We start from the raw sequence: 15,497 nt of genomic DNA on the forward strand, positions 1-15,497 counted from the left end.
ATTATCAACATTGTTCTCATCCTAAATCCAAAACACAGCACTGTGCCAGCTACTAGGAAGGAAATTAACTCTATCCCTGCCGAAACCAGGATAAGTGTGAACAAGCATAACTGCTCCTACCAAATCCCATTTTCTGCATTGCTGTATAAAATTTCCTCTGCTCTATGGGGAAATGTTTTTCAATGGCATATGAACTGAGACATAATTTGCATAGTTTGTGTAAGCTTCAGGGTATCTGCCTACCATTAGCTTGAATGACTGGAAGCTAGTATGACCTATGAATCTTTTCAAAAACATATTCTCCCACTTATTTCAAACTAGCTCTTAAAACAAAACAAAACAAAAAACAAGTCACCTGGACTTACCAAATTAACTAGAGGTCCTCCAGAGTTGCCATACTGTAAAAATAACATAAGGGAACAATAAATGGGTGCTTCACTGTAGGAAATGTGATTTTCACTTCAAACAGTATTTTGTTTGTAAGTAAATGAAAGAGAGCAGGTCATTTCTTAGGCAGCACTGAAGGACACAATATTGCTCACAGAAGAAAACGGGTAGGCCTTACCCTACCCATTCACACCTCTTATGGTTAGATTTTTTTTTCTTTTCAGAAACAGGCCTTAAGTTAGGAGCAGGAACTTACCCTCCAAATAGTTAGACCCTAAGTTTAAGAAGAATCATTAAATAGTTAAAACGAGTATTTTGATTCTTCTAAAGACTGTCAGAACAAGGTTTTTAAATAATTAATTGCTATTTAAAGTTATATTTCAGTGAGGTGCACGTACGGTTCTTAAGTAGTTTTATTCATCACTTTGGTTTGTAACACTGTTAGTCTCTCTTATTCTCCACCAGAGAAGAACATGTTTAATCACAGCGTATTGCTGTGAGGTAGGTACTACGTAAGGATTGATTTAGTAACCACAGACATGCAGCCCCCTCTAGGGAGGGCATATAGCAGCTCTGAGCAGTCTGAAATTGCCTAATACCTAATGGCCTTCAAAGGAAACATCCAACAGGCCTACAGGAAATGGGAGTTGGAGAAGTTCCTTGTCCATCCTCATGTTGGCTCAGTAAGTTTGTTTTTGAGTGAGGCCAGAGTTTTCAAGTAGGTCTACTGAACAGCCAAGAGCAGCAACTTACCACTCAAAATAAACAAAACCTAAGCGATGCATGACAGCAACATGAGCCATATAAACTGTTTACACTTAGATAGCACTGGGCAAACCTTATAGATTCTCAGAAGAATAAAACAGACATAAAAATTTTTAAAACAGCGTCGAAGTTCGAGTTTAAACAGAGAGATCCATTTCTTGTGTTGTATCTTTTCAGTGATCAGAGGCTACACACTTGATTTTTATGTCTGACTGACACAAAGGAACCAAGATAATGATTTTTCAGCCTTCCTCAGCATATCATCTTTCATTCACTTGTCCGCTACTTGAAGGATGTGATAATGAAAGAACTTCGGCACATGCAGCATACCTCCATTTAGGAATGTATGGCCCTGTTTTCTCCTGCCCCATGTTCCTGCTGTTCTAGCATTTCTCAGAAGGCAGCTGCATGCACATTCCTGCAGGAAAGTCTTGGCTGAGCCACAGGAATGCTCTGAATAGACCAGCTCTCAAACTCCTCCCATTCTCAGGAGAAAACTAGTGCATTAGCTAAGCACAAAGCATCCCTATGCCAGGGACTGTCTTCATATTTTGTGGTCTCAAATGGCAAAGCAATTCAAATATATTGTCATTTTCCTTACCTCCTCTGCTATCACTCTTCCATTTGGTCTAGCATTATCTGAAACACTCTCCTATCCTTTTCTGAACTTGCTCATTAGCTTTTGAGGGCAGTGAATGCCTAAGTATATACAAGGAAGCAGTTTGATCTTGAGGAATGTGTATAGGCGTGAAGTCAAGAATCCCATGTTCTAATTCTGTCTCTGCCACCAATTCAATGTGTGCTCCCAAGTAACCCATTTTGCATAAGTTTTCCTATTCTCCTTTTACAACTGAAGAAAGTAATTCCAATTAAGTGTCTTAAGAGGTTCAGCTCCTGGATCATATAGAAGCTTTTTGAAAAAGCTCACTTTTATGTCATATCTTCGCACAAAAAGTAATTACTCTCTTTTTTCCATACAATTTGTCTCGACAAGTCTGTGACAATAAACATGTGTGAAGCGCTTTGCGTGTGTAAAACGCTAAGCGTTATGACTGGTTATATCAAATTTGACATTGAGGTCCAGCAAATAAATGCTGCAAATATTTTCCTTTCAATGTATAACAGATTTAAGCCGTAAAATTTCAGGCCATTTTCTACCTCAGATATGCGTGCAGTGCTCTTTTTAATATCACTACAAGTTATATACACACCCAAGGACTTACTTAAGCTCTTTGGATCCCTCCAAGCTGCTCTGAAGGGATATTATTTTCATGTATTTCTATACAACATGCAGTGCTAGGACCCTTAACTCCAAACTGTATCTCAAACTTTGTTATTTTACATCTAGATTCTTAGTTGGAGTATGTGATGTGCAAAGGGAAAAGAAGAACAACAACAAAAAAACCAACCCTCTCCTTAAGTTCTTACCTGGGTGTCCTGTCATTAAATTCAAGCAGATATTATCAACTTGACTACTACATCTGGTTCTAATGTATGGAGATGAAAGAAACTTTGGCTCTATTCTACAGCTTGCTTGGCCAGATCAGCTGAACAAACAGAGAGAGAAATTTATTCATCTACTGCTGGTCTATACAACCATGTGTTACTGCACAAGATCTACAGAATGAGAAGGGTCTGTCATCTGTAACATCTTCATAGACAACCTCAAAGAGGGCAGTTGCATTTAACGTACCTTCCACAACAGTAATGCCTGAATGCAACTTACAGACCCTGCATAGTCTTTTATAAAAAGAAGAGCCTATCACTGATTTTAAACAAAGCTGCTTTTATTTAGTGGAATTATCTTTCAGAGCACACGCTTCCCTGCTGAATAGGTGGGGAATTCAAGGTCCCAGGACTGTGAAGCTCAGCTCCTCACATACCTAGTACTTACATTGATAATAGCATCTGTCTGAATGTAATCCATATCTGAGTCCCGCAGGCCAAGTTCTTTGCCATCTCGCTGAGCAGTGCTGACAATACCTGTTGTCACCGTGTTCTGCAAGGCAAATGGACTTCCAATCGCCACCACAAATTCTCCTGGCCTCAGATCAGCAGAGTGTCCCAGTAACAATACTGGTAGTTTTTTCTTAAATAAACACAGAAAGAAAGAAATAATCATTAGTTTATAACTGAAAATAACGCCATTGGAAAGATCAAAAACTAGCAGGAAGTTAGGAACATACACTTTCCATTACATTAATGAAAAAGCCACCCACTATCATATACCCAAAACTTACAGTAGGTAAAATTGGTATACTGCAGGGTGTTACCGCTTTAAATTGTCTTCAGAAACAAACTGCTAGCAGCAGTACCTTTCAATTTCATCCAGAAGAAAAAGCCATCAAGATTCTGAAACAGATTTCCCCATTTTCCAGCAGATTGTTCCCTCTTCCGCCTCGAAATAGCGTACAAACCAGCTATTGACCCGCCTGCCACTCTCCCTACACTATGTACCACCTTGCAGCCCATGTATTGGTACAAAGCTAGAAGAATTACCCAAAATAGCCTGGGTCTTTGGGTAAAGATAGCAGAATCTGGCTACATATTAACTGAGCTGCATTTTTTTTCTTCTTTGTTAACAGTTCCTAGCACAGAAGACAAAGTAATTTAACCCTAAGAAATGAAAAATTTCCAGGCCTACAGAAAGTTTGTTCAGTACGTTGTTTTCCCCAGATACATTTCCAAGGAATCCCTAAACATATATTCCAGCCAATCACTCTGTGCTAAATGAAACTGAAATAGGGTTCCCAAATTAATTCATTCATCTGTTTATGCCACTCACCTTAGGGTGAATCTTTATTGTTGCAATGTCAGATTTCTTGTCAATGTCTTTGATGGTTGCTTCATAGGTATCTCCATTCTGTAGCTGCACTTTCAACTGTTGTCTCCCTGATATAGCATTGGTGCTTGACACCACGTGGGCATTGGTCACAATTAAACCAGAATCAGACATAATAAACCCAGATCCACTGGAAAGTGGGACATTTCGACCAAAGAGAGGGTGCCTGTACAAAAAGCAAGTAATTATAACTCATAAGGGAAGCATAACTTAGAGAAGATTACATTAGAAATCATTTAACACCTTTCACCCTGAGAAATAACAAAGCATTTGATGACCAATGTTACAACCCTTACAAAAATTAAATTAAAAAATTTACAAAGAAAGGATTCTTTTCTGAAAATTGTGACTGCTTTTAGTCAGTCATGGAGATAGGAACTGAGGTTTTCAGACAACCCACAGGGTCCTTTTCCTTTGGTTTCCAATTCTGTCTTTATAGGCTTCCTTGCAAAGAGGCTAGGTGACAAAAAGGGAAGGAGGAGGAGCCCATCTGATTCCACTGGTTGCTGCTTCTATATGGGAAGAAAATGACAGGAAATAGTAGGGCTGACAAATGGACTGATCCTCTAATGGGAAAAAGGGAAGAAGAAGGAACCTTGCAGCTGGACAGAGGAGTAAAGGAAGAGGTGACGTCTCAAGGAATCATGAAGCCCAAGTGTAGACTGGCAGGAAAAAGCATGTGTGGAAACTGAAAGGACTGGGAAAGTGAAAGAAAAGAAATGAAAAACACTAACAGTGGGTAAAACTTGGTAGGAAACAACATTTGCTGCAATACAGACAGTTAAAAGACTTTATAAACTGTTTAAAGTATTATGACTTTTCTCTATGAACAATTGCTGTAATGACCTTAGATTTGTTAGGGGAACAGAAAGTGCCTGGGCAGTAGAAGATGAGAAAAGGTCCACAAATTCTTATTTCTTTCAAGATGTGGTCCCTATTAGGAAATTGCTTAAAAGTTTTGGGCTATTCAGCAGTAAAGAATTGGAGCCAATCCCAGACAGAAGGTAGTATCACAATTAGTGCCCAGCAGGCTGCTAGACAAACATTTACTTTTCGGGAAAGAACAAACAATCTTAACTACATATGCAAAGATCTTAAACATCTTCAACTGTAACGTTCTTGAAAAAGACCAATCACCATGTGCATAAAGCTATGTTTCAGAAAACCTGATTATCTTGATTTTGCATATTAAGAAAGCCTATAAAAATTCTCCAAGAAATTCTTAAGCCTATGCAAAATTAAAGTACCCCAAGCAGAAAGGTATTCAGGTAATGGAGTACATATAATATTTGCAGTAATTTGTTCTGACAGCAGGTTGGTTTGAGCACTCAATGTTAAACCTGCCTCCCAGGTTGTTTTGAGCACTCAATGTTAAACTTGTCTCCTCAGCTCCAGCTTCAGTTCACCGAATATTGGTTTGTTTTGGTCAGCACATTTAGTACATTTTTTCCTATCAGAAATCACTTTTGTGTTTAGATAGTTACACCTTGTCAACATCTTACCTCTTAATGTTCTCCCTGCCAAAATAAAATCAACTCTTATTGAACGTGGAATAAGCAACAAGAAGCTATGTTTTTCCAGCTTACCTTCTGGATTTGTTTTTTTTAAACTGAGACAATAAACATAATCCAACAAGCAACACATTTTACTGAAGGCTAAAGTGACCTCCAAAGATGAGGTAGACTTATTTTATGGCAAACAATATGTATTGTAAAGTACTGTAAAGACTCTAAGCCCAATAAAATAGATCTACGAATCAGGAACAAAACACACAAATGGGTGGTTCTCTGGACAAGTGAGACTGCTCTAATGTTTCAGAGTATGTTGTCAGCTTCAAGAACTCAAAATGAAAGTAAGTACACTAAAAAATCTTCGTTGACCTTTGTTAAACAATGCAATTAAAACACAAAGAATTAAAAGTGTTACCTGAGGAAAAGTTCAATGTGCACAACTGCAGGTGCAATCTTTTCCACCACATCTGCTATGAAGTTGAATTTGTATCGTGGGCTGCTGGACTGTAGGTGACCTATACTAGCAGAAAGAATTGGATATGTTAATAAGACAATACCCTTTTTTACCAAGTAGGTGAGATAAATATACTTCCAATTGGTCTGTTTCTCCTATTGGGATAGTTTCCAAACAGGTATTGGAAAAGGAATCAAAGTCATTTGTTCAAAACTTACCCAGCATTTTGCTTCCTTCTAAGAAAATAAAACATCAGCATCACTTGGCTACAAATTATTTGACTTTCTTAGAAGTCTACAAGCCTTGTCTGGAGTATTTTTCTCAGGACAATTACTAATTCTTATCCAAAACACAAAGGGTCATAGGATAAGTCAGGTTGGAAGGGATCTCAGGAGGTCTCTAGTTCAACCTCCTGCTCAAAGCTGAGTCGGCTACAAAGGCAGACCAGGTTGCTCAAAGGCTCTGTCCAGTTGGGGCTTGCAAACCTCCAGGGATGGAGACTCCAGAACCTCTCTGGGCAACTTGTCCCACTGCTTCACTGTCCTCCATGAGGTAAAAGTTTTTCTTATATCTAGTCTGAACCTCTCTTGTTGAGACTCATGTTTCAGTTCATGCCCATTGTCCCTCATCCTCCCGCTATGCACCACTGTAAAGAGCCTGGCTCCATCCTCCTGATAACTTCCTCATGAGTACAGGAAGGCTGCTGTTAGGTCCTCCTGAAGCTCTCTCTTCTCCAGGCTGAGCAACCCCAGTTTCCTCAGCTTCTTCTCACAGAAGATACGTCCAGCCCCTCCCTCCCCATCCTCATGACCCTCTCCTGAACTCACTCCAGTTTGTCAATGCCTTTCTTGTATTGAAGGGTGCAAAACTGAATGCAGTATTCCAGATGTGGTCTAACAAGTGCTGAGTAATATAGCTGCAGCATTTGGGAAACGCATTTAGAACCCAAGTTAGGATTTTTTGAAGTAGACACATTAGAAACCTGCTGTAAATTATAACCTTTGCACCTAAAAAGTTTTGCAAATTCACATTTAAGCTGTCACAAGCAGCTGGGCATAGTGATAGATTACTAAATACTAAGCGTTCTGATAAAAGCCAGTGCAGTACTATGTTAAACAGCACTATACAGAGCATTTATGAATACTGAATATAATTCTGTGGAATGAAGATCTCTGAAGAGAGGGGAAAAAAGCCCACAGCATCCTGGATTCTAACATCACAACATCACAAAGTAATAATACTGCTTGTGCTAGAACGTCATACTTATCTGCAATCCCTAATACATGGGGACAGATCACCACACTCAAACAGCAATCTTTCATCTTCACAGCCTGATGCTTTAAAATTAACTATGGGATCTAGGGAAGGGAGTAAATGAGTTGTAATCAGATACAGCAATAACATTTTTGGCTTTTTTTAAATCTGGTGCGACAGCACACTGTTTATCCCAGGAGATATAATTCTTTTTCTGCTGTTTAGTCAGGAGGGAGAGGCTCTAAGTTCTAATTTCTAAACAATATCAGCTCTTCAGAAGCGATGCTTTGCACCATCACAATTTGCTCTAAGTTCAACTCGTGCTGAAGGATGAACTTACTCCACAGTAGCTCTTGCGTACCAAGTCAACACCTGGTCTTAAGGGTTCTAGATTTGCCTATTTCTAGATCACATAACATAGTAGTGAGTCCAGATACAGATTCTGTCTTTTGAAAGTATATACTTTTCTTTCATCAGCTGCCCTTTACCCAAGTCTTTAAAAGGAAAGTAGGTAGGAGGCATTGCACAAAAAGGAAAGATACACAGAAGAGAGAGAGAAGTTTAAGAGAGTTCTCATGCGTTTTGGTATTCTGTGTAGTTCTTAATTCAAAGATCATTTTCACCAACCCTTATCTACAGGTGTTTTACTGACCATTAAACCGTGTAACTTGTAAATTACTTGGGATGAATATAAAAATTACAGCACAATGGAGTCTAACCTATTTACAAAAAAGATGTCTCACTGATCTATTCTTTGAATGAATTCATAAGATAGTGGGTGACAGAGAACTAGTCGTTATAGTTCCTACAGTCTCTCAGAAAGCTTTCACAATAAACTGTTAAAGGACCTACAGAGTCAGGAAGTGAGAGGCCTTAACATTACCACAGTATTCAAAAGACCTGAAGCAAAGACAGGCACTTATGGAATGGACCCAACACTGGTACCAAGGAAGAAAAGTATTCAAGAAACCAGATCAAGACAATTCAGCATTTCTCCATAGAAGTCTGTGAGTTCTTTTTCCTGTTACTGGACATGGGATTTACTTCTGAGGGGAAAGAAACCATGCTTACATTTAGCAAGCTAAATTTATATGATACGGTATAAACAGAAGGAACAGCTTGGCAGGACTAGATTCGGTCTATTATTTTTATGTACATTTCTCACGCACTCTGAAAAATCCCTCTAACCAATTGAATATGCTTGTTTCAGTACTTAGTTTAAAAGAGACACCGCAAACAGGAATCACGGAGGACAGTCAAATGTAAGCACAATATACTGTTATTTATTTTGCTTACTGGGCCACTGAAGATTTATCTTACCTTCAGTTCACAAGCAGCTTGCCTGGTTATGTAGTATATCCTTTGAAGTCTACTAACATGACTTTGAATGCTTGCACACACAGGAGTGTTCACTGACAGGATATAACATTATCATCACATTTATCTTAATAGAAATGACTACGCATCTATGAAAGACAGTTGGCTAGACCCTCAGCTGATGAGCTAGCATAGAATCAGGGGGAAAAAGCATGGTGAATGCAGGCTTTCAGTTGGTGTAAATCAGCATAGCACTACGTGAGTCAGGGCAGCTAAATCCCTTTGCATCGGCTGAGTGGTGAACTCTTCTGCCCATGCCAAATTGTCACAGCATTGCACGTGGCCAAAAGCAGAGGAGGACGCCAGCCAAAGAACTCACCTTTGCATCACTCCTGACTAGCCACCAGGGAAACATCATGCGTGGCAGTGGCTCACCAGGTAAAATATGGGGTAGGCAGACAGAAAAAGTCTGAAAGAGGTAGCGGATGAATGCGAACATGAAAAGAGTCAAAGAAAATAAAATGCAGCAATACAGAGAGGAGACTGTAAAACTGAAGCAAAGCTTGTCTTCTTTCCATACCATAGTGAAAGCATTTCTCAGTCTGAGCAGAAGTCCAGAACCTCTCTGCTGGGGTCGGAAGACAAGAATACTCAAACCTGAAGGTGAATCCAAATCTGCACTATTATTAAGGGGAAATTTGAAACAAAGGAGGATCAAGAATAACAGACATGCAAACTTTTTAAGAAAGGTGTAGCTGAAGATCTAATGGCCTGATTAGAGATGAGCTGTTCTTACTAGTGTCTGGTGGGGACTAAATACTGGTAAAAACTGACTTACAAAGTTGAGATGCCTTCATAGAAACTGATCTCTCTTGAATCATTTTCTGCAAGATGGGAGCGATAAGAACCTTTAAACACATTATATGACATCCCAGGAACTCAAACTGTGGACTTGGAAGATGTAACTGCAAACTAACATGTACTCTCACACATACAGCCCTATTTAAGTGAACTGAAATGTTAGAATGTTAGTTATTATTAATAACATTTTAGTGCACAATTCTTAAACTGTTGGCTTTCATCAGAAGTTCTCAATGTACTTTAAAAGGGAGGAATTGCAGCCTGAGAAACTGAAAAAGGAAGCAACATCCAACATTGTATGAGGTCACCCTGAAAACAAGTGTTATAACTGTAGTAGTAGAATCAGGGCTTTATGTCAGACCTTCAATCTATCCTTTAATTTGCATTAGTTGGTAGACACTAGCTGCTGCTACTGTTCTTACTAAAACAGTATTAAACACATATATTTTTCTTTCTTGTGTGTGTCCCCCCCCCGACACTCTTGCTGTCTTGCAGAGTTTCACACAGCTCTCAGACCTCTGCTGGACTGTGAATGTAAAAGCTCTGAGTTTACAGCAGCTTTGTGCATTTCGACCTATTGACCTACTGAGATTTGCCACATATTTTTTCAAAGGTCTTTCAATAACATCCATTATTTTCCATGTTATTACTGCATGTTCAAAATCATCTCACACTAACCAAAGCTAATTTATCTTGGCAAAAAGCCGTAATTTAATCCAATTAACTATCTGTTGTATAACCAAGATATCAAAGGTGCTGTAACCAGCTTGTACTTGAAGCAAAAACAAATTTATACTGTATGAGTCTTTAGCTGTCTACACATTTCTTAATCAAAAAAACTAGATTTTCCCAATCTGCTCCATAGCCACAAATCAACCAGATTTTCAGCAGATCTGAACTCCCATCCTATCATTTAAATTAAGTGATTAGATCTTCAGAAGCTCTCCAGCTCCTCTCACAGAACACTCAAAATCCAGATTTGGATGTAAGTGCATAAACTGGACTTAAAGATGTTCAGCCTGTTTTGTAAAATTTGATCTTACGTTTCCAGTTCTATGGGCTCCTACTACATTGGATTTACATGGCTAAAGCTAAGTGCCTGTCAAGTAGGAGTATCCTTATTATCAGCTTAAGACTTTTCCTGCATAGCAGTGTTATCTACAGGCTATGAGTTCATTTAATAGTGTTGTATTTACTTTTTTTCAGAGACAATAGACCCACTCCAATCTCATTAACACTGCTGTAAATCAGGAACAACTCCAACAAATTTGTAGAGTTAACCTAGTACGAAGAGAACTGAAAAAAAATTTCAGCAGAAATAAATCGTCATAATCCTACTGAAGACAATGTCAGCTAGACCCACTGACATTTGCAGAAGACTGAAAGTTTCTGAATATCTGCCAGTTTACTCCTTGTAGTATTAAATCAACTCAAATGCAATGCTTTCTTAAAGATAATACATTGTATTAAAAACCACAATTTTTATTCATTAAGAATCTGTGAACCTGGGAAACTCATTCTTTTAAGGCTGTTCCCCCATCCCCCCTTTTTAAACCAGCTTCAGAAAAGATCTGTGTGTTCAGCAAAATTATTATGTCTAAGGGAGGACTGCAACCTGGCAGATCTGATCACCAGGGATAAACACCGTCCCTACAGTGCTTTCATGGAAAGAAATGAAAGACAAATAAAAGATTATAATGTCTCTGCTTAAAAAACAGAAACATCTGCTGGAAACATAGGTTCATGGGCAGCTTTTCTGATGAATTCAGCATTAAGATCAAGTTGCATAGCTGTGCACTGACCATAAAGCCTTCGTGAGTTTAATGCCACATTATGGTTCAGGCAACTTGTTTATACAATGGATGTCTACCGTGCACAGATGAAAACAATTTGATGAACCAACACCAAAGTGGCTTTCTCGTGCAGTGCAGCAATTGCAACGGCCATACAGAGACAGATTGGCACAAGCCTTCCAGCACAGACACCTCACCGCCCCACTGACTTCAGATGCTAGTTATTCCTCCTTCCCAAGTGAGTCTCATAAGGAGATGCAATGAGAACATCTCTTTCCTGTTAGCTATCCTATACAAAGCAGTGAAGTACTATACTCTGAATATTTACCAAACACTGTACAGTATTCATCCTCACCTGCAGGAACTCAAAACAAACTCAGACATAAGGAAAACAATCAGTAAAGGAACGTGACTAGAGTTTGCACTTCCAGCCAATACCTTGCAGTGCATTTCCCTAAATAAAGCTGGAGGCAGCCATAAGGCTTTGATGACAATAATACCAGTAGGAGACTTCAGTATCTCTTACTGGGCCAATTTCTCAGAAATGCAAGTAATGATATGCTCAGTTGTTCCTCTGTATCTTCAAGGCTATGTACAGGCACACTCCAAACACCCCACATAGAACTGTGTGCAACGACTCTGCTCATGCATTAACCGTATTTCAAATATTTCTTTTAGGAAACTGAACTTTTAGGCTCATATCTTGCAAAGATTTGACTGACATGGGTGAGGCTTTACATCATGACCACTTTCTGAGAGTGACTTCAGTTAAACAATGCAGAAGACAGACATTCTCAGGCAGAACCCTGCAAAGGATCAGTGTCAAAGCCAATGTACTTGTTTTCTGGAACTTCTTTCCTCAGAGGTTTCCTAATCAATCTTTTAGTTTTCCTTGTTGCACTGACAAAATAGCACACTTACTTTTCAAAAAAAAAATTTTTTTGCTTCCATATCCTAGGTGAGAAAATACAAAACTTTTGCCATCTGAACTGTCTTCACAGAAGCCGTTAGCAAAATAACGTTGCAGGGAATTATTAACCGTACTAAGAAAGTTGTACTGAGAGATCATAAACAGCCCTTTGTGCAAGAAAGAGTCTGACATAAATTGGCCACAGATTGCAGGTGACCTTGTGAATCCTTTGAGTGAGGAGTTTGACACTTTAGTAGATCGATGTGTGGCATTGTTAAAACTTAAATTTGCTGCAGCGAGAAAGAGGGCTCTGTGAGAACCGAGCCTTTGATTACAGAGGTTGTCTTCCACAAATGTTTATGCCATTACTTACACACTAGCCTGTAATAGCTTGTCTTTCTCACAGTAGGTGACAGAAGGCAGGAAAAAGCTAGCTGCTTCAGAAAATTCCCATATATTAAGGTATCTAGTGTTGAAGAGGGAAAAAAAATATTTGTAGCATGTAGTTTAAATTTGCCTAGGAGTTCTGCAGACTGTTCCTATTAGTATCTCAGAGAAGTCCATGGGTCTGTTCAGATGCATAAGGCTAACTGTACGAGTAATAGTTTCCAGGGCACAGACATACTGAAGAACACCAATGATAGAGTTCCTGTATCTCCATGCAGTACACACCCCCTTTACTATACTGTATCTAAAACTTGCCATTTGGCACGGTGTTCTTCAAGCTAATCCAGACCTTCAACAAGGAAAAAAATATTTTAAATTCTGTCACATTTGGAATTATCACCTGGGCACCTCTTTCCTCCCTTCCTTTCTGCATCCTTTACTATCCTTTACTACTCCTTTTTCATGAATCCTTATTCACCAGACTTCTGTCGCTAGGAAACCACAGCTAAGTTTTCTCAGCCTATCTTGGTTTATCACAGTCAGAATCTAACTTAGCATCAACATAAGCAATTGGAAATGGACAGGAGTAGATATTTCAAAAGCTGCATGTTCTGAAAATGGCCTAAGTCACGCTATGTAAGGCTACCGCTATCTGAGATTGTTTTAATACATGTATGGTTAAGTAAACTGGATTTACTTTGTAACTAGCTTAGCCCTTCAAACTCTGAGTCATCTGAGGCCAGATTTCTTTCAAGAACAGGGAAAAGAGAGAAACTTGACAGTAATTTTAAACTGTCGACTTTCTTCTAAACCTCTCATTACAGCCATTGCATGTTATTGTTTAAAAAAAAAAATACCATAATTGAGTTCTATTCCTGGCTCAACCACCAACTCAGTCTGACCTTGGGCAAGACACTTGGTTTCTTTGAGCTTCAGTTTGTGCAGCTGTAGAATTGAATAAAAAAATTAAAACTTAACAGAGAACCAGATGCTTCATCTAAGCTGAGGTTTTCTGGGACAAAAAATAAAGCCAAAATAAAGTGAGCACTAAAATAGTTGCTTGAAAACAAAAAATGTTACCTCTACCTCACAGCTCCAAATTTCTAAGCTAATTAACAGTAGATTCAGGAGGAATCCTTAAAGAAAATGTCATATATACCAAACCCCAAGCACTCAGTAAGCCCTTAGATGCAGGCCAGCTCACTCATTTTGGTTAAACATTCTGATTGTTTCACGTGGATCAGTTCCAACCAAGTGTTAGGAGTACTAAAGCTAATGGATGCTGATGTGAAAAGGAACAGGCAAACAGCAATTTAAAACTACAAAATACTGGAGAGACTGACCATTGCAGCTCCAAGCAGGCATCTGGAGCAATTCTTGGCTCTGACAAGATAGTCCTAAAGTAACTCCAGGAATGTCATTTAACCTCCTCTCTCTCTGTGCCACTGTCACCTTCTCTCAAGAGCGGGATATATGAAAGGTCGCCTATTCACGGAAAGGCTACAACAGTAGCCCTTTTCCCCCTGACTCCTCCCAACAATTTTGGCAAGTTTGCTATCTATGAATACACAGGATGGTTAGTGGTCCACCTGACATACTGGAAACACTGGTGCATGATTTAAAACTCCATTATGCATGAGACTTTTCTTCCAGGAACACTATGAGAAAGGTAGCAGAAGCAAACCCTTAAAATAATGTAAGTATATGAAAAGATATTAGCAGCATTAACACTTCCATAAAGTGACCCATTTTAATACTAAAAAAAAATTACCAACATTAAGTGATTACTAAGCTTTCTGAAGTTAAACCATCAAGCCTGAAGTTACCATAGCATATCACAGTATCCGAGGTCAAGCAAAGGCCTTAGTACGTTACTGCAAACAGAAGACAATTTGATATCCTGAGTGTCAGTATTTTAAACTGTAAAGGAGATTTGCAGGCATTTTTTCCCACTTTAGACTATACAAGACTACAAAACTTCTTATAAAAAGAAAACAAAACATGCAAAAGACTATGTTTTAGGTGTTTTATATGCTACTTGGTGCTTTTTCTGCCCTGTTTGAGCTACATGGCCTTAAGGGACATTTTCTGCCTAGAGATACCTGTCAAGTAAACCCAATTAACCTCCCATACACCACCAGGGAAGGCTCCAGAGCACAAGCGTCCCCGGGTCTCCACTCTGCTTGTGCAGGCCATGGTGCAATGGATCTGCAGTGCAACCTGCATGGGTGATGCCACCGAAATGCCTCAGCAGTGAATGCCAACATTATGAAAAGAACACAGCGTTGGCAGGACAAGAGCAAGCTTGTACCACTGCCCCGCCAGCGCGCCCTGCCTTGAGAAGGGGCGATGGCTGAGGATGCAACTGGTGCCCTGCCCTGACAGCCTAACGCCCTCCACCATGCTTGCTTCCATGCTGTCACGTGCGTTCGCCTCCTGCTCACGGGAGCGCTGTGGCAGCGGCATGCACACCGAGGCGTCCGCGGCCATGCTACCGAGAGGAAACCCTCCCAAACCTCAGCCCAGGCTTCTAGCCCACACAGATCAATGAGGGGAATTTCTGCCGTTCAGAAAGGACCTGAGCACACCTTCCCCGTGCCACAATGATCGCTGGCAGCGGGGCGAGGTGCCTTGACACTGTAGCCTCTTACACTCCCTGGAGCCACCCAGCCTTCCCAGGTCACCGAAAATCACAACTCTTCTTAGCCTGGAAACCAGCACACCCCGCGCCACCCACCCGCCACCCTCTGCCCCAGGAGGCCGTCACCCCACAGGCAGGCCCCGCCATGCTCCTACCCGATTCACAGGCTCCCTTCTGGACCTGGGCGACGGCGGGCAGGCCGTGCTGCAGCGCCTTGCGGCTCACCGCCTTCAGCTGGCAGATGTTGTCGTAGGTCCGGCCGTCGCTGCCGCACACCTGGGCGCTGAGCTTGCACTGGCAGACCCCCTTGGCGAAGCGCTTGCCCATGGGGTAGCGGCAGTCGAGGCTGTCCCCGCAGGGCGGGTCCTCCTTGCG

The 15,497-nt window shown here is 40.3% G+C and overlaps 1 protein-coding gene across 1 annotated transcript in view; it reads right to left on the reverse strand.

Annotated features, from left to right (window-relative positions):
• HTRA3 (HtrA serine peptidase 3) overlaps window positions 1-15,491 on the reverse strand; it is a 26,737-nt gene extending 11,246 nt beyond the window's left edge. The window contains exons 1-5 of the mRNA XM_009328824.1: window positions 15,278-15,491; window positions 5,921-6,020; window positions 3,938-4,160; window positions 3,047-3,241; window positions 366-398 (exon numbers count right to left, since the gene is read on the reverse strand). Of these exons, the coding sequence (XP_009327099.1) occupies window positions 366-398; window positions 3,047-3,241; window positions 3,938-4,160; window positions 5,921-6,020; window positions 15,278-15,449 (723 nt within the window). The 5' untranslated portion in view covers window positions 15,450-15,491. The remainder of the gene's footprint in view (window positions 1-365; window positions 399-3,046; window positions 3,242-3,937; window positions 4,161-5,920; window positions 6,021-15,277) is intronic.
• Window positions 15,492-15,497: the final 6 nt, after the last annotated feature.

The sequence above is a fragment of the Pygoscelis adeliae genome, unplaced genomic scaffold (assembly GCF_000699105.1).
Source record: "Pygoscelis adeliae isolate BGI_AS28 unplaced genomic scaffold, ASM69910v1 Scaffold66, whole genome shotgun sequence".
Lineage (NCBI taxonomy): Eukaryota > Metazoa > Chordata > Aves > Sphenisciformes > Spheniscidae > Pygoscelis > Pygoscelis adeliae.